Source organism: Mercenaria mercenaria, chromosome 4, assembly GCF_021730395.1.
Source record: "Mercenaria mercenaria strain notata chromosome 4, MADL_Memer_1, whole genome shotgun sequence".
NCBI classification, from domain to species: domain Eukaryota; kingdom Metazoa; phylum Mollusca; class Bivalvia; order Venerida; family Veneridae; genus Mercenaria; species Mercenaria mercenaria.
This window is the reverse complement of record NC_069364.1, coordinates 41,653,531-41,680,412: the sequence shown is the minus strand read 5'-3', so window position 1 is coordinate 41,680,412 and position 26,882 is coordinate 41,653,531. Positions and strand designations below refer to the sequence as shown.

At 34.2% G+C, this 26,882-nt stretch overlaps 2 protein-coding genes across 8 annotated transcripts in view; one reads left to right on the top strand and one right to left on the bottom strand.

Annotated features, from left to right (window-relative positions):
- LOC123551530 (anoctamin-1-like) overlaps positions 1-1,897 on the bottom strand; it is an 84,949-nt gene extending 83,052 nt beyond the window's left edge. For all 5 annotated transcript variants that reach the window (XM_053541013.1, XM_053541014.1, XM_053541018.1 and 2 more), the window contains exon 1: positions 1,698-1,897. The gene's annotated coding sequence lies outside the window, so the exon portion shown is untranslated. The remainder of the gene's footprint in view (positions 1-1,697) is intronic.
- Positions 319-24,482, top strand: LOC123551533 (CUE domain-containing protein 2-like). 3 transcript variants are annotated; one of them, XM_045340538.2, is made up of 8 exons: positions 319-660; positions 14,817-14,901; positions 15,194-15,337; positions 16,670-16,725; positions 18,924-19,045; positions 20,808-20,993; positions 21,679-21,810; positions 22,571-24,482. In XM_045340538.2, the coding sequence occupies exons 2-8, from the start codon at positions 14,822-14,824 to the stop codon at positions 22,715-22,717; spliced, it is 867 nt and encodes a 288-aa protein (XP_045196473.2). In that variant the 5' UTR covers positions 319-660; positions 14,817-14,821; the 3' UTR covers positions 22,718-24,482. The 3 variants fall into 3 exon arrangements, with proteins under 3 accessions (XP_045196473.2, XP_045196471.2, XP_045196472.2); XM_045340536.2 differs by lacking the exon at positions 319-660 and adding an exon at positions 12,513-12,697; XM_045340537.2 differs by lacking the exon at positions 319-660 and adding an exon at positions 12,530-12,627.
- The last annotated feature ends 2,400 nt before the right edge of the window (positions 24,483-26,882 follow it).

Below are 26,882 nucleotides of genomic sequence, written 5' to 3'. Positions count from 1 at the left end.
GATACTTAACAGTGAATTGGAACATGTTAACTAAGTATTAGGCTCCGATAAATCATGACCACGCCCGTGACTTTGTGGTTTACTTGCAAAATATCAGGAGTGTCCACTGCCCAGAGGAGTACATTTGCGATATTGCCAATGTTAACAGTTCATATAAAACATTTAAACTGATTGAGTAATCCTGTTAGTTAGACTTCGACAGCTTTTTAATGTTTTAATAATATATAGTGTTCTTTAGCCTATGATAGTTTGATTGCCACAGTTGTTGATGTATACTGCGAAATTAGTGATGTGACGTCACATGATGACAATGGCTGACTATTGTTGTCTAAAGTACACATGATTGTTTCTTGGATGATATCTGATTCATTTTCACATAGTTTTTGATGCATATAACATGAAATATTGTGGAAAAGACCAGAAATACTTTGATGTGTTGCTTTTTGTTTAATGTTCTCAAGTCAAATGTCAAGTGCCACGACAATACAGATAAACGGTATATATGAGATTTATCAAGGTTTATTGAGGATAAGCTGGAAGAGTTTCGGCCACAGAGATTCAAGATTCAAGTGCTACTATATTTTTTCCGCATCAGGAACATCATATCTTAAAAACTGTGTCAAATGTGGATAGAAAAATATGAATGTGATAACCAAGACGGTACTTTGTTATGCCTAACAATGTTTTAGGTCAAGCTTTTATAAGTCAATAATAAACTTTATAATAAACTAAAGACTGGCATAATAACAAGACCAGAGAGACCTCGATCACAGCAGAGCAGTTTAGGGGGCCAACTTCAAATGACTTGCCACTAATATCTCAGTAGGTTCAAGCCCTGCTCTGGTCATCTTATGTGTTCGCAATCTAGCTGGCTTGCTGGAGGTCAGTGGTCAACTATACCCAGGTGCCTGTTCTTGCTTGAGATAATGTCTGGTGCGAGAACCTTGGGTCTTCTTCCACCTTTAACCCTTACCATGCTAAATTTCTATAATGAACTTTTCCATCTTTCAATTTGGACAGTAACTGTTGAAAGGGGTGCTTACCAAAAAGATATTGACTGAATGGCAAACAGTGCAGATCTTGATAAGACTGCACAGATGTGCAGGCTGATCATGATCTACGCTGGCCGCAAAGGCAGAATCAATCGTATCCAGCATGATAAGGGTTAAATACTGAAAAGTAGTCATATGACCAGAACTTTGTCAGTATGTCTTTAAACCAAAAGACACAATTAAATCATATTATGTCAAAAGGGTTACATGTATTACAGTAATACACAATAGTCAATCCAAGTTTCCTTTGTATTACATTGTTTACATACATCTGGAAAACTCAACTGGAAGTGTATAGGACAATCAATCAAGCTGTTCTTTGTGAAACTGAGACAAAATTCATCAATTCATCAGTCCTCTACCTCCAATTCATGTGTGGAAGTTGTCAGTTAAGTGTTGAAAACAAACTCATATTCACTAAACAGACTGTCATCGTAAATGAAGATTGTTAAACTAAACTGAACACATATACCTAATTAACTACTTTAAAACTAATGATTCAATGTTTTAAACATTATGTGGTATATGCCTTTCCCAAGGACATAAGTCCTGTAAGCATATAATCTAAAGCATTTATAAAAAAGCATTGTCGTGCAATTATATTTATCTATATGTTTAATTAAACAGATCATTTATAAAACTTACCTGAATTTATAGGTCGAAAAAAGAATAAAACCATCAAAGGCACTCCTCAAAGATGAAAACTACATCCATCATTTCACACAGATATTAAATGTGTAATTTCAACCTCATACAACATATAACATGATGCTCATTCATCCATAAGCTCCTGGCTTGTGATACAACCTTCTTCTAATACACAACCTTTTTTTTAACGTTACAGTCTGCGGATTAAAACAAAATTTTCATAGGTTAGTTGCCTGGCAGACTAATGTTGTTTTTTTATTGTATTTTATTTCAAACATTTAATTATCAAAATGAACAATTTATTACACTGCATATTATTCAACTGATTTCTTAAATCTTTATATTTACTTGCTAGTATTGGTGTGATCCCAGGCAAAAAAATCACAATGTACAGTTACAGATTTGAAATTTATCAGCTACCGAACCCAAAAAATATGGGTTAGTGCACTACTGGCATCAAAACCATGACTCCTCAAGATACTATAAATGGTCTGAGGTTAGTCTCCAGTTTAACAGATCTATGCAAAACACAATATGATGTGCACAGTTGCATGTACAAGCTTGGGAATATTAACAGTGATTAAGGACAATGGCCCTATTAAATAACACTAGACATATTTATATATAAATATATTTACAAATAAATATAAAAAAAACAGGAAAACTATTTTATTTCAATCTCATTTGTAATAATCCTAAGTACTGCAGCATTTAATACGTTTACTTAACCTTAATTATTCTCTGCATGAATAGATAAAATATGAATAATTTAATTTCATAAAATTTACCAAAACAGCAATTTTCGTGGGGACATGAATTTGTGGATTTCATGGTCTGAAAATAAAAACAAATGTATTTTTTTTGCCTTTGTTGGGATTTAATTTTTTGGATTGACATGACCACGAAAAATTAGTTTCCAACAAAAAATAATGATTTCATTCAATGATTGGATTGGAAAATTTTCCTGCATAAAACATGCTTTCATTGCTATTTATTGTTTGCATCCAAAAGTAAAGAGGTCTCTAAATTATTTGGTAAAAGTAATCATTGACCATATCGACATTAAGGATAAATCCAGTTTTCCGGTATTTCCATAAATAGGGTCAGTGGGGCTGGCGAGATTAACCGATATAAAGACCGTGTACAATATTAGCGATTATTTTTGCCAGAAGATAAGGATTCAGGAAAGTTCTTACTTTCTCACAATGGAAATACTATTCTACGACCTCGGCAACATTTTTTTTTCAAAAATAATCTGTTTACCTTGAAAAATGCGAATAATTTCACACCTTCGGTATCGAGCCACGGAAGCGGCAGTGTAGAATAAAAGATAAAATTTCAAAAATAAAGTAAACTTTGAGGACATTTTTGCTACATCTTAATTGTTTACTTATAATCTGCAATACATTTTTATTCATTTTTTTTGTTTAAAACTTGAAAAAAGGATAAGGCCTAAAAAAAAAAAAATCTTTGTTTACGGTAACATGCTCAAAAAAATTAGGGTAGGTAGGTCGGAAAATTTTTTTTTTTTTGGAATTTTTTTTTATTAAAGGAGACTTTTCGGAAATACTATTATTTTTATGTCAAAAAATTAATACAAATAAGGGGGTCATGCCTGTAGAGCATCAGGAAGTTGATTTTTAACATCACTGACCATGTTTAAAGCATAAAAAGTGCAGTTTGGCAACTTTTTGTCAAAAAGTTGAAAAAAATATTCTCCAAGGCCATAAAAACATTTAGGGTCGGGCCAAAAATTTAGGGTAGGTCGGGATACTTCTAACACTACTGCCATAATGGCCAATACCCCCTCACCGTAAAACCGGGAACGGGTGTTTATTGGTGGTTAATACCGGAAAACAGGATTATCCTATTATGTCGATATCGAGAATGCTTTGTTTCTAAACATCTTCCTGCAAATTATGTAATTTAACTAAAGTTTAAGTCAATGGCTTGGTAATTTTATATTTAATTGCACAACACACAATTTTCAGGGTGCTGGACAAATGTTTCCTCTTTTAATATATGATATTGGGGGGAAAGTTTCATCCGGCACCTGTGGCCCCACCCATCTTGGGTCAAGTTGGGGCATCTGCACACAATGACACATTAATAAAATTTGTACCATATTGTACAGCAAAATAATGTCGGGTGGGTTGAAATGGTCAATTTCAACAGTTAAATAACATCAGTCAAAACAAAAATCCGCATCAAGTTAATGTTGTACCTTGAAAAAGAAAAAAAAAACATCAGCAACTCACGGGATGCTGATTCAAGGGAAGTAACTCACCAAACGATAGTACTCCTTTCCCGTTAATACCGTACCATACCGGAAATGGGATGATGAGAGGTTGGCATGCACCCGGCACGCGTCATCCTTAGAATACGACAATCAGATATTTTGATAGCCTAGAATGTAGACCTCATTCAGTTTGCTCACTTTAATCGTTCATAAATTTACAATTGCTGAAGCTGAGAATTTGTTCAGCAGTCAAAATTAAAATATTATTGTTTTCATCAAAGTGCTGAAAAATCAAGCTTTAAAAATTACATTGTATCAAATAAGTATTTATACTAAAAAAGAACTGTCAAGTATAACCATAAAAAAACAAGCATTATTTGCTTTTCTGTAATAAAAGAAGGTTTGCTAGTATTACCAGCAGTGTCAAAATAAACACAACTATCAAACTTACGCGTTAAAAGAAATTTGGCAACAAATAATTGTTGGCGATCAGAGTTGAACTTTGAATGTCGTCTTGCAAAGAATATTAATTCCTATAGCAAATTGTTTTGGAATTACGTTCATTAACAATAAAAAACTCATAGTGGTATTAGCGACTTGAAAGCAGAGGATGGATCATTGGAACGCACGGCTGTCAGAAAATGGAACTTTTGAACTTGCTTTTTTTTTCAAGTGCCTTTATCGATGAGGATTTGAATGTTGCTTAATGACAGGGGTTTTATTGACGCGTTGACTAGCAATAATATAGAGACAGCCCTTGTAAAAAAGAAATCAGATAAGTTAAAAACTAATGAATCACCGAGAGCAGATGTTATTCTTTTTTTGTTTTTGACTGAATGCGGTACTGAGATCAGTGATATCGTATCAATAGTTTTTACGACCTACGAGTTAGAGCCTGGCGTTTTACAACATTCATGGAAAAGGGCACAAATACAATGTATTTCTAAGAAAGGGTATAGACATTCACGTGCAAACTATACACCAGTAAGCTTAATGTAATCCCGTGTTGGTAGTGCTTGTTTGAATTGGACTACAATCAAATGTGGAATCCCTCAGGCTACTGTCTTAACACTGCACAGACTTTGATACGCATTATCTACCTTCCCGAGTTTCCTTTTTCAAAGTGTAGTAAGAATATTTGTGGACATGTCACTGATAGTACTTATCTGCATTATCAGCTGAGTCAGGGAAATGACAGCTGAAATTTAATGTCGGGAAATTAAGTGCATTCGGGGAAGGATAGTTCTAATAAACAATATTACTTATCGAATTCTGGAGATACCCATAATGAAAATATTAATAAAGAAAAAGATTTATGAGTTATTTTTGACGATGAACTCAAGTTTAATGAGCAAATTGCACGAAAAGTGAAAAGCTAATCGGTCACTTGGGATATTATTCTTGATATATTTTCTTGAATGTCGGTATTTTTCTTCACCTTACGAAATTTAAACATTTTATACTTGAATTATGCAGTGCAATAATAAATTGCCTATTAAACCATAGAACTAAATCATGACATTTTTCTTCACCTTACGAAATTTTAACATTTTATACTTGAATTATGCAGTGCAATAATAAATCGCCTATTAAACCATAGAACTAAATCATGCATAGTAATCCGCATAATATCAGCCAATGTCTTCAAGCAGATATCGGCACCGAGTCGGAAGATTATCAAATAACATACATGATGTGTCAAGTACACATATATGATGTGTAGCCGATATCAGTCATGTATAGAAACCCTTACTGGACAAAAATCCGCCGATGTGGAATGTTTGCTGAGATACTGTTGACGCATACTCCTGTGTCGGCGTTCAGTCCTTGAAATATCATCTAAGGAATCTTGGTGTCCTATTTCCCTTGCCTTGTTTTAAGCCGGAAAGACATAATACAGCAAAACACTAACGTTTTATGATTTTTTTCCGACTTAGCTATGAGTGAGCATTTTTTCCACACCCTACTGAAACCGGAAACTTGTAGTACTTTCCAAGGGTGTCATGCAGTTGAACAACATTCTAGTTGGAGGCGGGCATTTGTTTTATAAGCTTTTTCTATTTTCCTTGTGTGTCTTTAATCGAGGCTGTTATATTTCGATCTTCTCAGATCGTTCAGCTCGAATTTTATGTCGTGTTATTGATGCTGTTTAGTTTCTCAGCGTGAACTTTTCGGCCTGGGTGGTTCCAATATTCCCGCTTTGGTAGCTTTAGGTATTGTATAACCCCTTGGAAAAGGTCCCTGTTATTTAATTTTGTCTTTTGCCAGTTCCTGTGTTATGCAGGCTCCATAACCTCCGATCCCCTTTCTAAATTCCAGTTTCTTTAGTTCTGCTCATTGTTTTCTCGTTTAGGGCAAACCGATTATTTTAACTGGGGACCACAAGCCGCTTTTCATGGAATTACATAGCAGTGTATCATTGAAGATTCCATTTGCATCGCCGTATGAACACATCTGCGGATGTCTCTGAATTGTTTTTTTTTTTTGTATCTGTAGCATGTGTAAATGTTGTTTTCTGTTCAACTCGGGGCTAGAGGGCGTTTACGATAGCATCAATTTCCTTTAACGTCTGTTTCAAATGCTTTACTGAAGTCCATAACAATTACTTCTGTTTGGTATCCATTTTCAAGGTTGTCGTAGACCTCCTGTGTAAAGCTCATAAGCTGAGTTTCATAGCTATTTTTAGATCCGAAGTAATACAGGTACTACTTAAACAAGTTGTTATTACTGTAATTTGTCATAATATTTTAAACCAAAATGTTCTCCATGACTTTGAAAGCAATGCAAGTAAGAGATATTAATTTCAGAAAATGATTTTATGCCTATAAGTGCAGAATATTTAAGTTTTGAAACATATATATCATAACTCACTATATCGCCCACTTTGCAAATACCATATGTAATACGGTATCAACCTTTCAAGATCGGACCTCTAGAGGTCCCGTACGGTTACCAGACCCCTAACTCTTATCTGCCTACCTACTTACCTACCCGACCCTACCCTACACTGTCCTGACATGAATGATTATTTTTTTACCAAGAGGACTTCTACATCATATTAAGTACAAGGTGACAAGACAGATGAAGAGTATTTCAATTTCGGTCGTACATCATATTAGTAGAGGAAAGTTGCTTGATATTCTCATTTTAATGATGATGTTCTTACGAAGAAAACTAAGACGTTTATCAGAGTTGATTTAATTGTATTTATGTGTTTGGTCCAGGAGATGTCATCAAACATATCCAAGCCTGTGTATTTTGCATCCTGAACGATTCCTTAAATACGTCCATGAAGTATAAAGTTAAAAATGATATTTTCCTTTTTTAGATATTTTTAAAACAGTACATAATTTACTAGGGTTGAACTTTATTTCCAACTTCTCTTTCCATTTTCCAGTTTTCTGAAGTCTACCTGTAGAATATGGGAGTCATACGGGATATTATAAGCTAGCATGCGCGATAAACAGCAGTGTCATCTGCAAATAAACGACTTTGGGATTTGATGCTTTCAGGAGAGGTCATATACAATAAAAATAAAAATAGTACAGCTTTGTTTAATACCTTACAGACTGGCTCCCGTCCCTATGTTTGTTCTTATTTACATATATCAGTTTTATTCATCTTAAGAAGAGGGAAGTAACTCCAGAAGGCTGTTTATACATTGACATTTTCATTGCCCCTGGCTCAAAACATAGGGACTGGTGAAAGTTGGCTACCTGTGTCTCACAAATTTGTGAGACAAATTCCCATTAATTTCTTTTATTGACAATCAGCTGCTGTTACATGCATTGGCCAAATTATTCCCCCTTTCGGATTTAGAAAATCCTGGTTAAAGTTTTGCGTACAAGTTTCCATCTCCAAAACTAATGATTGTAGGTATTGAATTGAAACTTCACATGTGTCTTCAGGGTTATAAAACTAGGTGATAGCATCAAGTTCTATAACTCTGACATGCATTTCAGCTGAATTATCCCCCTTTTAGACTTAGAAAATCCTGGTTAAAGTAAGTTCTGCATGCAAGTTCCCATCAAAAACGAACGCAGATACTGGATTGAAACTCTCTCTATATATTTTAACATTTTGAAAATGGGTAATATTCCTGCTTTTGGCAAAACAATTTAGTAGCATTGGCTGTCTTAGGGACAGCTCTTGTTAAGAATAACACTCAAACACATAGACCAAAAAATACAAATAATAATATTTATAATTTAACTCTTTATAATACACACAGTTCATCATCACAGATGAATTGATTTAAAACTTTCTTTAAAATTTCATTAACTTTAGAACTTTAAATAATGAACCCCAGTATCTGTCATGTTGTCATCAGAAATAAAATTGAAAACAATCTACTGACTTGGTGTTATCAAGAACTGGCTGTAGCTGGAGATATCTCACTGCCGACCAAAACAGAATTCAAACATCACCAGCACCCTCCATTATCTTGTTTTTATCTTTGTTTAATGACAAAACTTTCATTTAAATTACAACCTTTTCTCCAGTGAAACAATATAAATAACCCAAAAATTTCTCAATTATGTACCAGTACAAGTGTGGTTCTTGACCATAAAACAAGCGATGCCTTTCATTTCTGTTTTCTTTCATTTCTCCATATAAAATACATTTGAACTTTTTCGATGTAAGGGTTAATTTTTCCACAACAGTAAACACTTTCTGTTGTTGAAGTTTCCATATTTAACATTTAATAAAACTTAAGAATTCGTAAAGAGTAAAATATGTTACCTCCAAATAATTATCCACATATAATATTTCACACTAACATTTGAGTCATGGATGGGCTCAATATCATACTTTTCTAGAAAATAACATCTGATGTTTTCTCAAATGACCCTTATCAAATTGGTAAGGAGAAATTGTCATTAGGTAGGATAGTTAACTGCCTTAAAATCGATAGGGTTCTCACTAGTTAACAGTTTACATGGGTAACACTGGCCAACTTTTTAACCAGGCTGTATGGTTCAGCCCTCAGATAAAATTGTGCTATTTTAGAGACTTAAAATTTTCTTATAAAATGTTTCCAGTAATTATATGAAAAATAACCATGCAGCCAGGGAGTCAGGCTAAATACCTTGGTGAAATCTAAAAGAACTAGATCAGTTAGTAGGCCTTCTTTGAAGTTTCTTCCAATGTCATTCACAAATTGAAGTAGCTAGGTCTCACAAGGGCGACGTTCCCTAAAGCAATGATATAGATCATGTCGAGTATTACATTAATTAAAATGAGAGGGGAATATATATTAGATGCAACAGTGTGTTCTAAAATTTTACATAAAGAAATGCGACGGTAATGTGACGGATTTCCTCTACACGGTGGGGAAACCACGTGACTAAATCGGATAACGTGCACGCAAAAGTGCTAAAAATAGGCCCGCTTCAGGTATGTTTTTTCACTATAACTTTTTTGATCCGCCATTGTTTTAAACGAGATAACGTGCATAAACCCTGCAATAAAAAGCTCTTTCATCGGATATATGTAACTTGATGAAACTCCCTCCCGTTTTTACGTAATCCTTGCCCAACCGATTCGAAAGATGCAAAATATTTTGGTAACGAACACGTCTGTTCACAAGTTACGCAACTAGCACAGATTCTGCAGAGAATTTTCGCTGGAATTAGGTTTAAAATAAAGCTTGTCATTGTCCAAAGTCCTGTACCAAATAATTAACATGACTATTCAGGAATATTAAAGATATCGTAAGACAAAGGGTGCGGTAACGTACACGTTGCGGTCTTCAGGAGGTGACGTACACGTCATTTTTCCCCAGAGGGTAACGTACACGTCAAAAACTATTTATCATGCATGTAGAACATCTTTGTCTTTAAATGACTGAACTGTAAACATTTTGATATTGTTAAAAAAAAAAAAGATGCAGATGCTGGGAACAGGCTGTTTTTCTTTCGGTAGGTTAGTATATAAAGAAATGCTACAGTGAAAATGAATAGCATTTGGAATTTTATGGTCTAATCGTGTATGTTATTTTGACAAGTAGACATTGTTAGCAGTTGCCATTTTAAATGTCAATTTTTTTTTTCTCCAACTATCAAAAGTTAATTAGGTTTCTGGGAATAAACCATGTCCGTCTGTCAGCAGGGTTTAATAAAATCCATATGTTCAAATCTTCTTGATGACCCGTTGAACTGTAAACTTTTTTTATATTTTTAAAAAGATGCTGAAATTAGTATAAATTCTGAACGATAACTGGAACGATAGCATGCTTGATAACCATGATTTTTCTTTATTAAAACGTTACAATACAGAAAATCTTTTTGTTTAATATGACAGCATGCACCTTATTTAAATCATTGACAAACTGTTCGAGTTCTATCATGCATGGGACCATAACAATCAGCCAATAATATAAACACGTTGTCGTTTAAATTATCGTGCGGGAGTAATGTTATTCTTTCTGTGGGTTAGCGACAGTTTGTTGGTCAGCTAGTTATTCATTTAGACCTCCTTACTGAAACAACATATCAGTATTGACCTAAATTTTGCATATCTAAGGACATAGTCATTCCATGGTTGATTAAATTATAAATGCTGACATATTCTGATAATATAGATCTATAAATGCGTCAGTTACATCCAAAGCTTTAAAGTAACAGCCTCGGTTATGTTTAGGCTGTTCATTCACAAAATCAAATACCTTATATAACACACTGGCCATAGCTTTATCAGATCAAGTGGTTCCAACGTTGTTTGAGCGGTGAATTTTACGCCGATCAGATGGAGAAATATGGCCGATACTACAAATTTCCGGTATTTTAAGTATGATTTTAAGGAATTTCTACCTGTTTAATAATTAATCAAATGAAAACGATGGGTGCACCTGGAGCGCAAATGTGTCTATTTTTTAGCACATATGTCCATTTAGCTGAGATTTGTGCCGTTTATTCAAACACTTCTGTACAGTCCGGCGGGGGAAGGAGATTTTTGACAGTTTTTGACAATATCGCATCAAATATAGTGTTAATCGGGAACAAGAAACTGTTAAAACACCTTTTTTGTAAAGGGCTACCTCTTAAAACAAAGCGTGTGTATTTTCATAGAATTAGTCAAGGTTATTTCTGAAAAATCGGCCGAAAACCTAATGCAACGCCGTTTCGAGTGGGTCGTAATGCAACGCAATCAAGTGGATACCGTTCTGTGTCTTACTTGCGAAGTCTTATCCGTCTTAACAACAGTCATTAAAGCCTAACAATGAATAAATTTAGTGAGTTTTATAGCATTATAATGATCCCGCCATTTCTAATATATTGTACATCGAACAATATCATTAAGTAATTAATAGTAATCGTTCGTAAAAACAAGAACCAGTTCACGGATATCTGTCTCATCCACGAATGGTACTGAACAGCACACCAAATTCGGGTTGACTCTTTAAATCAGTATAGTTACAGTTGGTTACTTTTTAGTCCCTTAAAACCAATACATTGCGATTTCATTACTAATTTGTTGTGCATTTAAGCTGTTCATACAAAATAAATAAAATCTGGTCCATGATAAAAGTATTAATCAGTTGTTTGTCAGATTTTCATTCATATTCCTGTGGTAGCGTTCATTTATTTTCAGAGAAATAAATCACAGAGAACGTTAAAATTGGCCAGGGAAAAGACAAGATTTTATTTGTCCTCTATAAAACAGAAACGACGTAATAAACCTCTATGGTCCCGTTCAAAAATGAAAATACAAATGAAATACAGACACCAATGAAAGAAAATAAACCGGACCAGCAATACTAATAGAGATGTGCCACAGTTGTGCTATTTAACTGTCTCTAACCAAATAAGAAAAGTGATGTTTGTCGACGGGTACTTATTCGATTTGATAAGAGTTAGAAATATTGTAAAAATAATGTATCTTTTGCCTCAGAAAGTTGTCTCAGAACAGCCTTGTCACTTACAATGTCTAAAAGATCTGTATCTTCCTCTGTTAATTCTTCAAAGATTTCATCTCATAAAACTCTTTCTTTTAATACCTTATTGTGAACAGGTTTTCTTTTCTTGATATTTTGGTGCTTGAAGTTGGAGTTAGCAGTCTTTCGTTTCTCACATTACCTAAGTGGAAAAAAGTGCGTAACATGTCACTTTAGGAGCACCGTAGTTTTTTTTTCTTTTTTGTGTGTGTGTGTTTTTATTCACATTGAGGACATGGAGAAAATGCTCTTAATCGTTTGCTTGAGAAACGAAAGACTGCTAACTCCAACTTCAAGCACCAAAATATCAAGAAAAAAAACAGTTCACAATAAGGTATTAAAAGAAAGAGTTTTATGAGATGAAATCTTTGAAGAATTAACAGAGGAAGATACAGATCTTTTAGAACTGAAGTAAAGTTTTATGATTTTTTAGTCTGTTTCACTGATCTGTCTTATCGATATTAACTAGTCTGTTTCACTGATCTGTCTTATCGAATACAGAGTCAGTTACAAGCCGATTACAAACGTACAGATTTCTAATATGTAGTATCTAACGCGTGGAAGAGTCTAGTATCTAACGCGTGGAAGAGTCTAATGATTTTTTAGCTTGTGTCATTTCCTTGGTGGTAGATATTTGACGTTTACTTCGATTCGTTGAAGGATAGAATCAACTTCCGGTGTAAACAAATAGAAAAAAAAAAAAAGCTTAAAAGTTATTTAAGTTTGTCTCAACGGCTCGTTCTATGTGCATTGTAAATATTTAGCCAATACAACTGATTATTTATTACTACTTTCCCTCAATGTCATTGTTCCATCGAACAGGTATTTTACAAAATCTGACTTTCCTTCATTTGCAGACTGTTGAATTCGTCCCAAAATCAGTTCGTCCCTGTTGTTATTTCGTCCCCAGAATGTTTGTTATTTCGTCCCTACTTAATCTGCCGGTGTTATTTTTCAGTTTTGAATATTTTTTTTTAAATGATCAGTGATAAAGAATGCAAAACTATCTGTATATTTATGCAGAAAATGCATAATTTAAAAAAAGGAGAATGTTACATAATCAAATTACACCTATAGGAGAGATCGCCTTGACGTCACGCATTAACACCTGTTTATCTGGTGGTGGGCTAAACAAATGTTTTTACATTGTTTGTGTATAGGATCGGAATTTTTAATAACCTTTTCGCTAATTTATGGATTTTAAAAATTCAAAAAGTTTTGAAATGCTTACGGTTTTCATATTTTCTTATTTAAATTGAAAAGCCATTTTAAATGACATATGATTTTAATAGCGGCGTAATGATGCCCCAAAGTTTTAGAAAAAACTTTTTAAGTTAAGCGTTCATAATTAATCCATTCTGTTTCGAAATATAATTAAAAGTAATCAATAAATTGCTTGTTTTATATCCTTTCCATTGATCAAAAAAATATTGATATCATTTGTGTTTTAAGTAAGTTTTAGCCGTTAGAAAAACATCACTGTTTACAAAAAAACGTGGATGCTCGGCTTCTGCCCATCAGTTCTAAAAATAGAAAATACAACAGATTTGTATACAAACACGATCTCTCCTATTTTCGCAGTACTAAGGGAATAAATGAATAAAGGAAAAAATGCAGGATTATGTTACTAGTATTTCCTATTAATTACGTAAACCTTTTCTTTTCCAATATTATTTTAAACAGAAAATTAAGCCCATCATGTTTCCGGTGCATGTGACCTTCACTTTCGGCAGTTTCGCCAAGGTAGCAATATACTTAAATGATGAAATCGTAAAACAAATTAAAACTGGATACACTGGCTTTAGAAATGTCATTTTACAGATTAGAAGTGATTGTTAGGGACACTTGCATGCCAGGCTCATTATAATGTCACTCGCTGTAAAATCATGAGAGTTTAATTAAATGTATTGTAAAACGTGATTTTCAGCAGAAAATGACCTGTTAGTTTAAAATCAAATAGCAACCATATATATGTAGTTACCCTGTTTTAACTTGCTAAATTACAGAAATGGTTCTTCTTCTCCTTGGTATGTTCCTCCTTCTTCTCTTTGCATGTTGTGGATTAAAGGAGGGACCCCCAGTAGCTGTGGGTGGACTTTGTCGAGGCTCAGAGCCCGGCACTGAATCCCCTTGGAGGGACCTCAGAGATTCAGCACCACATTGTTGAATACCGGATGGCTGTGTAGTCATAGCGATATTGCATGGTGCTGTGGTTCGTTAAGAGAGTGCCAATGGCCCAGCACCTCTGTCTGCAACTCTCAGGGTTTCTTTCGGGGTTACCTCACCCTTTGTTCCGAGTTAAAACTCTATTGTGGGAACACAGAAGCTATTTGTCTCATAGCTGGGGTCTGTTCATAGGCATCAGGGCGTGTCCATACACCGGTGGGCCTAGCATGCCACATGTCTGAGGGCAGACCTCCTCTGAGTCCCCTGCAGTTCTGCCTGAGGCCGCAAGGTGTTCAGTTACCTTGTGGCGCCAACTCAGAGGCACTGCAAAAGGTCTTGTCTGCAGAGAGGCTATGTACTGGCAGGGAAGACTTATGCATTGGCTCCTTTTTCACCAGAAGGCTAGCCAGCGGTGAATACAGAAATAAACCTTCTTTCAAAATAACATGAGTTTCTGTTTCTAATCTATCTTAAAGAATGTGAAATCAAGAAGAAAAAAAGCATGTCTGAGTCAGGAATCAAACCCAGACAGCCTCGACAACAAACTTTCCTACCTTCTTGACCAATAATTTAAATGGAAAAGTTAGCTAAATCTAGAAGTAATCCTCATGTGTTTCTATAACATATAATCTGTCAGGCACAAAGCAAATCCCTCTTATAAAATATAGCAATAATTTCCTGATATCTGAGAAATTTCCTTTTTTGCAGTTATCAACCTGGAGTCAGTGCTTTAAATCAGAATGTTATCATTTGTTGAATAATACTGAAATTTCAGGCTGAATGGCAAGCGAAAGTGAGAACACTGTACAAACAGCTCTTGCAAAGTTTTTGAGGGGACATTCGTTACATGACCATGTCAGGTATATTTCTACGTTGTTTCCTCTGTTAAAATTATTGTGTAATACTGTGAAATCATCATTGTTCTTAGGGAACTAATTTACATGGATTTTGTGGCAGTTTCAATCCATGAAATTTTATTAAATGCCAACAAACTTACAAAATTTCTATTCATTTTAACTTGATACTATTGGGAAATCAATATCCCAATGAAAAAGCCATTTTTCGGCAAAGCCATAAAATTAAAGGATTTCACAGTAATGATTAAAACTGAATTGTTTGCGCACCTTTTGACACGTATATTTCCTTCTTCAGTGACATAGATGAGATTGTGTTGAGTTACATAATAAGTATACTAGAGGACCTCGGAGACAGTGAAAATGCAGAAGAAAATATTGACGTTGATCAATTTGTTGAAATGATGGATGCTTACATTCCAGGCTTTGCAACAATTGATAGGTAAAGTCACAGGGTTTATAAAGCCTATTTGATTTTAAAAAAAAATCTAAACAATTTAAAGCTACTCACCCACAAGTTGAACTTTTCCCCCATGTTCATTTCCACCAAGTTTGAAATACCAGTAAAATGTACATATGACACTGACAAATGAGAGAGTGCATGACAGTCAATATTAGATATTGGTGAAAAAAAGCATGTAAAATGTTTATTTTCTGCATTATTCCAAAAGCATTACAATAGTTTACTCCGTTCTGCAGAATGTGTGTGGTAGTATCATACTAATATATCAAAATATCGAGCAAAATTCATACGTAAATGAGTTTGTGCCACAATAAACTTTCACAGTGCCTGCATTTCATGGATTTTTGAGAGAGAAAAAAAGTTTGAATGCAATACTTTTTAGTAACTCATAGTTACAAAATATACTAGTTATGATTGTTTATTCATAATTCTTTTCTAGCTCACCAGAGCAGAAAGTGCTTGGGTGAGTTATTGTAATTGCTGTATTTGCATCCATCTGTTGTTCACATTTTTCTTAACCCTTACCCTGCTAAATTTCTATAATGGACTTGTCCATCTTTCAATTTGGACGGTACCATTAACTGTCAAAAGGGGTGCTTAGCAAAAAGATACTGACTGAATAGCGAACAGTGCAGATCATGATCAGACTGCACGGATGTGCAGGTTGATTGTGATCTACACTGGTCGCAAAGGCAGAACCAATCATGTCCAGCATGGTAAGGGTTAAAACAACATTTCTTCTGAAACAGTTTGATGGAAGTTGATGATGTTTGGCTGGGATGTTCCTTTGGATGGACATCTGGATCTTTGACCTTTAAGATCAGGGATATAAATTAGCAGGGGCCCAGTAGCCCATGGCCCCTAGATTTTGGGCTGGGCCCCTAAATTGTTGGAGAAAATGCCCATATACCTAATGTTAAACATTTATTTTTGACAGTCTGGGCCCCTAAATAAAAATAGCTAGTTTATATCCCTGAAGATCAGTGTTGACACTGTACTTAGGGATTGTCCTGACTGTATTCAGATTTTATCACTGAAAGGATAGCTGTTGACCTACGTTTGCCCTCCACCCCTGATTCATGTAGTTGAAGTTTTCAGTTGCTTGTTGTTGTGGAGAACAATTCTGTACCGATATAGAATCCATGAAATCTGTCTAAACAACCATGGTTTCACCAAACTGATACTGTTTAAACGAAAAACAAGATGGAGAGAGTACAATTATATTTTAATTTTGAAATATAGCAGTGTCTAAATAAATAACGTGATTGAAATATTTGAAAAGTTATTTAAAAATATTTTGATGTTTTTCAGCATAAAAGTGTGTGAATGGATGTTTGAATTGGCCTCAACATTGTCCAGATCTCAAGGTAAAACATGCTGCTTTGAAAGTGAGCATCTGCAGCTCTCTTTAAATATCATATAATGTAATGTCATTAATTTTAATTGGGGACTAGTTTTCTTCGATTTCATGGTTTAGTCAGTCTATGAAATTAAATCCCAGTGGACTGAGTTGCTAATGTGACAGGTGCCTAATTCATTAGTTGTTACAAAAGATACAGTATAGCTGTTTTATAACAGTTTTTATCATATATTTAACAGACTGCGGTGAAATTAAGCCATGATATAAATATTGTACTTTTCTAGTGTCTTAACATTTTGACCGTGACATCATTTCTAGAAGAAAAGACAATGGTCCAATTGAAACTTTCAGTACATGTTTGTCTTTCAGCAATAAATGGATTATATTTGCCAAACTGAAAATGTTAAAATGCTTGACACTTGACAGAGCCTCACATTTTAATACTTTATTCAACTCACTTAATGAATTCAGTATGTAAAGACTTTCATGTTAGATTCTCTATTTAAACAGTGAAACTGTTTTTAACAGTTTTAAAGCAGTATTTAAGTCACATTATATGACTTTAACCTTTATCATGCTGGACACGGTTGATTCTGCCTTTGTGACCAGTGTAGATCTTGATCAGCCTGCACATCCATGCAGTCTGATCAAGATCTGCACTGTTCACCATTCAATCAGTATCTTTTTGGTAAGCACCCCTTTTAACAGCTAATAGCATTGTCCAAATTGAAAGATGGAAAAGTTCATTATAGAAATTTAGCAGAGAAAGGTTAAGAAGGCCAGATATTAGTTTAACACATTCCATTAAGCTTTGTCTCCAGACTAAGCCGGATAATTTTCAAGGGTAGCATTTGCAGTAGTAAAATTTTGATCGCAGAATTTTGACAGTGATGTTGTGACTTGGAACCCCAGTAGAGTCCCGATTGCATTAGTCTGCATATTAACATAAAAAGTCAGGTGTTCTTTTCTATTCATCTAAAATAAACTTCTGAACATACCTATTTTTAGCTCGACTATACGAAGTATAAGGAGAACTATCCTACTCGCCCCAGCGTCTGCGTCTTTCCGCGTCCCCACCTTGGTTAAAGTTTTGGTGGACTTTCTCTTTTTTCAAGTTATCTCTGTAATTACTTGATGGATTTGATTCAAACTTGAAATACTTATTCCTCATCATCATCCACATCATCTGACATAAGGGCCATAACTCTGGCACCAATATTTCATGCATTATCTCCCCTTTTCACTTAGATTTTCGGGTTAAAGTTTTGATGCACTTTCACTCTGTCTCTGTTATTACTGAAAGGATTTAATTCAAACTTAAAATAGTTGTTCAACATCATCACCCACATCATATGACACAAGATGCATAACTCTGGCACAATTTTTCATGAATTATTCCCCTTTTTACTTAGAATTTCAGGTTCAAGTTTAATGCACTTTCACTCTATCTTTGTTATTACTGAATGGATCTGATTCAAACTGAAACAATTGTTCAACATCATTACCCTTATCATATGATATGACACAAGGTGCATAACTCTGGGACCAATTTTTCATGAATTATTTTCCCTTTTTACTTAGAATTTTAGGTTAAAGTTTTGATGCACTTTCACTCTGTCTCTGTTATTACTGAATGGATTTGATTCAAACTTAAAATAGTTGTTCAACATCATCATCCACACCATAGGATGCAAGGTGCATAACTCTGGCACCAATTTTCCATTAATTATTCCCCCTTTTTACTTAGAATTTTAGGTTAAAGTTTTGAGGCACTTTCACTCTGTCTCTGTTATTACTGAATGGATTTGATTCAAACTTAAAATAGTTGTTAAACATCATCACCCACACTATATGACACAAGCTTCATAACTCTGGCACCAATATTTAATGAATTATGCCCCTTTTTGCTTAGGATATACTTATATAGTGTTTTGATACATTTTATCTTTACCTCTCTTATAAATTACTTTAAGTTGATATTTTTGACATAGACTCAGGCTATTGTGCAATATCTTCATCCACAATTGGAGTCATTTAACACTCCAGTGACAGCTGTAGTTTCCTCAGATGTGCCCAGTTTCACTATCCAGCATCGAAATAGTCGAGCGCGCTGTCTTCTGTGACAGCTCTTGTTACTTAGGGAATACTATAGTTAAGATCTGTCTTGACAGTTTATGTGTATAATTTTCCTACCTACTGCTATAGAAAGTGAATCAAAGGAACCAACAATTCCGTCACTGAACACACAACTGGTAGAGGGGGCCTGTAGTTTACCTTACAGTGCAAAACACAAAACAAGATTAGATTCTACAGGTGAAAATGAAAGAGTAAGTTTTTTTTTATTTAAAAATCTATTCACCTTTAGATCTAATAGAACTTTGCTCACATTTCTGAGTATGGGCAGGTTTTTTGTTCAAAGGAAATGATGCCCTATTTATGTGCTATGTGATCTTAATCAGCAGTGTAAGTACTTATACTCTGGGCCCATATCAGTCAATGTTTAAAGGTTTGAAACTTCAACTTTAAAATGCTGAATTTTTATTTTTTCATCAAACTGGCATAAATTGCAAAGAAACTTTGCAGAAATGTTCATTCTACATGAAATGATGGCTAAGAAAATTTTCAGCAGTAGGACATTTGTTATAGACAAAGTTCAGAAAATCTGAATATTTGCTGTTCTGAAGTTCAGACTTTTAAATGTTGGTGTGAATATGGGCAGTGTAATTACAGTTACTATTATTGTACCCCCCAACAACAAAGTTGTAAGTGGAGGTATACTGGTTTCAGGTTGTCTGTCTGTCTGTCTGTCCGTCTGTCCGTAGATGCAATCTTGTGCGCACCATCTCTCCTTATCCCCTTGACAGAATTTAATGAAACTTCACACAAGTGATCAGTACCAACAGTAGTTGTGCATGGGGCATGTTAGGTTACTTTAGAAAAAAAATTGCAGAGTTATGGGACTTTGTTTTTTTGTTACTATACTATATACATAGACACAATCTTGTGCGCACCATCTCTCCTCATCCCCTTGACACAATTTAATGACACTTCACACAAGTGATCAGTACCAACAGTAGTTGTGCATGGGGTATGTTAGGTTCTTTCAGAAAAAAAAATTGCAGAGTTATGGGACTTTGTTTTTTTGTTACTATACTATATACATAGACACAATCTTGTGCGCACCATCTCTCCTCATCCCCTTGACACAAATTAATGAAACTTCACACAAGTGATCAGTAACAACAGTAGTTGTGCATGGGGCATGTTAGGTTCTTTCAGCGACAAAAATTGCAGAGTTGTGGGACTTTGTTTCTTGTTAACATACTATGTACATACAGTCTGCATATGCAATCATGTGCGTGCCTAATCTACCGAACCCTTGCACACAATTTAATGGAACTTCACACAAGTGATCAGTACCAACCCTAGTTGTGCATGGTGCATGTTACATTCTTTTAGATAAATATTCTGCATAGTTATGGGACTTTGTTTTTTGTTTCTATACTGTATACATACAGTCTATATACATACAGTCCACATAATTATGCAATCTTGTGTGCGTCAAATTGCAATGTACTGCGTCAGGGCATGCGGGGGGTACATTCATCACCTTTAGTGATAGCTCTAGTTGTAATTAAGACATTGCTAAATGCATTGTTGTACAGTATGCAGCATGAGCATAAAGAATTATTGGTAAACAAGGAAAACATTTAAAGGTAAAAAGGTAAATGTTCCTCATTTAGTGCAAGTAGTTGTTGAAAGTCCCCACCTGGAATTGATGGAAAAAATTATTTCCAGGAGAGTACATGGCAGGCATTGTATTTACCTTGCCAGCATCTGAGACTGGAGGAAACAATACCAGTTAAAAGTAAATCAGCCAGCACTGAATGCTGGTGGAGATATCAGCTACAACCTGGAAATTGAACCTGGATTGCTAGTCTTGTAGTCCAACCTGTTAACCACTGTTAGACAAATTGTCAATGGGAATTCAGTGAATAATTTTAGGAAATAAAGGACGTTTTTTATAAGCAATTATAACGTCATAGAAAAAGTCCTATTTTTCTCAGACTTCAAATTTTATTTGTACAGAGTAGTTCAGAATCCTCAGCAGATGACATTGATGAACAGTTACAGCAGCTGATAGAAATGTTTCCCACAACAGTACGACTGGAATTAGAACATTGTTTACACAGTGCCGAGGGTGACATAGAGAAAGCTGTACAGATTGTATTACATAGACAAGAAACAGACACCGCTTTTACAGAAGATAGAAAGGTAGTAAAACACTGATGTCAGTTTTTTCCCCTAAAAATGAAATTAAAAATTTATTCTTTGACAAATACCAACTTGGAATAATTCATTATTTGTTACTATTTTGCAATATTTACTTATATTTCTCATGTCTGCTTACTGGATGTCACGAAAGAAAAGTTTAGCTAGCTATTCATACAAGCTGTTAGTGTAAGCTATGCAAAGTGCTGTCTATCAACAGTACACTTGGCTATTTAAAATTCTTCTATATAATATTAGCTTACATACAAGAGCTTTACCAAAATTTTCAAATATTAAAAAGGGGCATAAATTTGTGATGGATATGTCAGAGTTACGGAACCTGAAAAATGATCGTTTAATGATGCTAAAAAATTATGACTTACATGACCCTCTATCAGAGCTGTTCAAGCAAGCTGTGTAATTCAAGTAAGTAATCTAGGGCTGTTAAGGCCCTCGTTTAGAAACCTGCTTACATACAACACTTGGGATGGGGATGCAAACACTGACAAAAGGGTTACAATAAAAAGCTGTTCTACATTTCTGTTGTATTTGAAAAATTTCAAATAGTGGAGCAAAAGATATTTACAAACAATTTGCAATAAGAGTTCATATTATGATTATAGTTCAAAATACCAAGATGTTTGACTTTAGATCTGTTTTGATTGGTTACAACTTTGTATTTTCACAGCCAAAAGATAAGAAGACAAGAATGTACGGTATTTTGGATGACAAGAAGTTGAAGGATCAAATGATGGAGAGATATGCTTTTATTGACGTAAATGAAGATAAGAAACAATATAAACCTACAGCACCAAAATCTGTAAGTTGACACGTGTTTTAATATGTAAGTTTTATGTACATGTGTTTGGGTTTCGCGTCTTTTTCAACAGTATTTTAGTTATATTTTATAAATGACAGTGTCTACTTGCTGCAGTAAGCACAATTCCAGACTTTATAGTGCTGCCTCACTGGAATATCATGCTGTAGACAAGTGCCATTATACCCCACCCAGACACATTATACTGACACTAGGCTGACCAGTCCTAGAACTATCGTCTTAATTCTGAGTGCCAAGCGAGGAACTAATAGTACAGTGTTCACATCTTTGGTATGATGAGGCCAAGGAGCAAACCTACGGCCTCCTGCACTTAAAGTGGGTGTCTACCACAGGACCACAGTAACATTAACCAGTGGCAAAAAGGCTGCCAGTGGTTGGTGGTATTTGATTTAAGCCAGTAACAATCAATTGGCAAGAAGCTGCCAATATTGAGTGGCAAGTTATTTTAGCCAGGAAACTTCGCAGTTGGCAAGAGACTTCCAATGGTGGGTGGCAATTGATTTTAGTCAGTATTATTTACATGTTTGCAAGAGGCTACCAATAGTGAATGGCAACTGATTTTAGCTAGAAACATTAACCAGTTGGCAAGGGGCTACCCGTGGCAAGTGGCAGTTGATTTTAGCTAGGAACCTTTACCAGTTGGCAAGAGGTTTCAGTTCTCCCCATATTAAATATCACTACTGTCTACTTACACTTTAGTGTATGTTCACAAATAATTAAATATTATCACAAATATTTGCAGGAACCTAAAAAGATGATCCGTTACCTTGACAACCAGGTTGTGAATACAAAAGGACAGAGATTTACAGAGGTGAAGAAAGATGACACAGAGGAGATGAAAAAGACTTACATCAGTCTAAAACCAGCGAGAAAATATAGATTTCATTAACATATAAGCAAGGGAAAGTATACTGTTCATCAGGAAAGTGAATGTTAATTCTAAGTGGATATACATGTAACTTGATAAATTTACGTTTTAGTGTACAAAAATGAACTAGATCTGCATTCCAGTTATGGTTTCAGTTCACTGCAGTATTGAATTTAGAAAGAGGGTCTGTTGAGATATATTTCTTGATAGAGTCTCTGATAATGTAAAATGTTAAATGCCTTTTTGTTTTTGCTTTGTTGTACATTTTTTTTTTTTTTTAGTTTATATAGCATGAGCAGATATCAAAGTCAGGGGTGGTGGAATAGATTGTCAGACTTGCCTAGCTTGGCCTAGAGGCCATATTGCCGAGTAGAATTTTGCCATATTTACTGTATAACAATTATATGAACAAGTAGAAAAAAGTTCATGGCAGAAACAGACAAGTTTGTCAAAATAAGATTTCGCCAGCCCTGTCAAAGGACAGATTCTGAAAGTTTAACAGTCACCTTTTTTATTTAATTATCGTGAAAACAAACGTTGTATCAACTTCCTAGGGATGTTTTCAGTGGTTACTGTTCAAGGATGGATGAAAATGGGAAAAAGTATAGTACCTTTTAGTGGCAGTTATTTTATTTCCTGGTACATGTAGGGTTATACATTTTAGATGGTTTGTAAAAAGTTTTAAAATCTTGTTCACTGCAGTTTGGGTGCCTAAGGTTTTTTCTAAGACATTTTAAATGACATGCGAATTATTGTTTGCTAATAGGGTAAAATCAATTTAATGGTTTATCATAAAGTACTAGTGTGATATTACAGTACTGTAAAATCATTCAATTTCGTGGACATGAAATTTCGTGGTTTTGGTTAAAAAAAAAAAAAATCGTGGGGATATGAATTCATGGATTTCATGTTTTGAACTTAAAATGAATGGGAATTTTACTTGTTCGTTGAGATTAAATTTCGTGGAAAGACTCAACCACAAAATCCATGAATATTAGTCCCCTATGAATATTAATGATTTTAAAGTAGTCAGTTTACATTTAATGCATTGAAAATCACTTGATACAGTTTTAGAAGAATCATGCATAAAATTTGATATTAAGGTTTTTAGATTTGTTGGATGCCCAACACCCATCCAGAGTTTGTTTGTTGACACTCTTGCATCCACGTTACTTGAGTAATCTAAATCAAACTTTAACACAATAAATACGCCAATAACATTTTGGTCAAATTAGACTATTAGGTCAAAAGTTACTTTCCCCAGTTTATAAAAAGTGTCATGTTTAACCATGTTTACACTTGGCATGATGTCTTTCTTGTCTACTGGTAATCCCAAGCAGGTTTAGTAAGAATATGTGTAACAGAAAGATATCAGTTAATTTCAGTTATGAGTTACAACTATTTAGTAGGACTGTGTATAAGGTCTAGACTAAGTGCAACTTTGATAATGAGCAAAATAAGACTAGAAGATCTAGAGTAATGTGCTCCACAATTGTCAAAAAAAATCCATATTTAAATATTTTCAGACTCCTCCTTCATTCCTGTGTCAATCCTAACAAAGTTTGGTCAGAACATTTATACAAAAGAAGTGCTGTCAAAATATGGATATGGGCCCAATTGGACTTGGTTGTCAAGGATTTCTGTGCCCTTGGTTTATAAAAAAATTGTATTTCAGCATTTTATCAGTCTATGAACTTTTTTTCCTCTTTAAACTTAGACATATATAGAGAGATGCATATTCCTATAAAGCCTTGAGCAGCTTGTTTAATTTGCTTAATTCATAACTTTATCATGACATCACAGTACATTAGGGGTTCTAACTGACCAATCAGATAGCTGCATTTCCGAGTACCTGCCAGTTTCCACTTGGGTATAACGAAGTATATTTACAATGAATATATAGAGACTTTAAAAATAAATATCACACTATTTTAGAAATCAAATTAAGATTTTTCACTGCATATGCCCCAGATGATGCTACAAACTACAAAACTTTGAAGTTTCATTGAAATATCATATCGATTTAATACCTTTATTTTAGTTAAAAGTTTGAGATTTTACACAAGGAGTCTATGATAAAGTCCGAGTAAAATGTAATCAATACCCAAGTGAAATAAGTATCATTCCGCAATGTTTTGGACATGTTAAAATTATGAATAGACCAATTTATCAAGTGTTACATGCCCTTGATTAAACAAAATCGTTTTGTTTTATCACATGTCCACTTTAAAGACATAATTTCTTTACAATTTCTATCAGATTTTTAGAGTGAATGCAGGCATGTGATACAAGGCTATAATGACCCTCTTGTTTCAACAGTTTGATGGACAGATGATTTATGTTTTGCGACAGAGTTGCTAGACTTGATTGATAATATGTCGATTTTTAGTGGAATATTTAGTCTACATTACTGTATTTTTTTTACTTACAGTTATGGTCCAAACATGCTGTGTAGGATTACCTTAAATGGATGTTTGAAATATCAGTATTGGTTTACATTATAAATGTATAATATTGAATTTTGTACAATTCTATTTTAATTGTGTCATACTTTAATCCACATTTTGTGTTCATGAGAAGCCATAGCAAATTTTTTGTCCAAAATGTTTCAAAAATGCGGATTGAGAATTGAGTTTGAGACGGAGATACATTTTTAGCTTGACTATTCAAAGAATTGTCTAGCTATTATACTCACCCTGGCATCGGCGTCTTACCTTGGTTAAAGTTTTGCATGCAAGTACATATGGCTATCATTTAAAGGCATGTATTTTGGCCAAACTATGCCCCTTTTTGGAAATTCCTGGTTAAAGTTTTATATTCAAGTTACTATCTCCAAAACTAAAGCAGATATTGAATTGAAACTTCACATGTTCTTTAGGGTTATAAACTAGGTGATAGCGTCAAGTCCCATAACTCTGACATGCATTTTGGCCAAATTTTGACCCCTTTTGAATAAAAAACTTCTGTTTAAAGTTTTGCATGCAACTCCAATACTAATGCAGATACTGGATTAAAACTCTATAGATATTTTAACATTTAGGGTAATATTCCTGCTTCTTGGACAACAATTCGAATAGTTGGGCATTGGCTGTCTTGTGGACAGCTCTTGATATCTTTTATTGGATTGAAAGAAAAAGGAATGTGTAAGGGGGCTGTAAAAGTGTGAGTTTCAGAAAAAAAACTTAAATGGCAAGGAATGCTCGACAGAAAATTGTTTTATATGAAAACCACTCTCATGCCTTTTATATTGTTGAAAGAATTTTTAAAATCGGACTGCTGTTGAAAATTTTATGGCAGTTTAAATTTCAGAAAAGGCTGATCTTGGAGGTCGTTATTTAAGTGTGTTTATGACATCATTTACACACTGCTAAATTCTATATTAGCAAAATAACCTTAAAATATATTAATTTCTAATGTTTCTTTAGTCTAAAATGTTAAGCATAGTTATTTCTTTCATTAAAGTTGGAAAATGTAGAGGAGTTATCATTCAGAAATAAGGAAATTCAGTTGAAATAAATATGTAGTAGAAATTTAATGAATTAGATTCACCATCTTGTTTATTGTTTCCATGGAAAACAAAATGGCTGCCATTTTATACAAATATTGAAATGTTCATAACTTTCTCTTTTTTAATCTGATTTTAAAAATTCTTTCACTTTTCTTAAATACTTTAAGCAGACAGAATTAACATTTGAACATTGTTGCTTTTCCTTTAATGAGGAAGATAATTATACATGTAAAGAATTGCATTTTTTAAAAGTATTTTATGTGCTTGTGTTTGTATACCCGCCACCGTTTAATTTTAGGTTTTGAACTATCATTGAGGACTTGCTGTCCAATATCATCTACAGGGTTTTTTGTGTTAATTGTAGTCTTACTTTCTGTATCTTAACAGAAAAATATCTATTTCTGAGATTAGGTTGTAATTCGCATAATTTATTTTGAAACATGTTTTGGATTGTCATTAAGAAATGGTGTAGTTATGGTGTATGTAAGTTTAAGCATTACAGATTTCATTTGGTCCATTTATACATTGTCTCAAAGTTTGTTGAATTCATTTCACCTGTTTTAGCATTATTATACACCAATATACAAAGTATATAGGGCATGCACATCTGTCTGTCCTAGGGACATATTTCTGAAGCCATTCAGTGGATACACATAATGTTCCATTATATATTAAGAG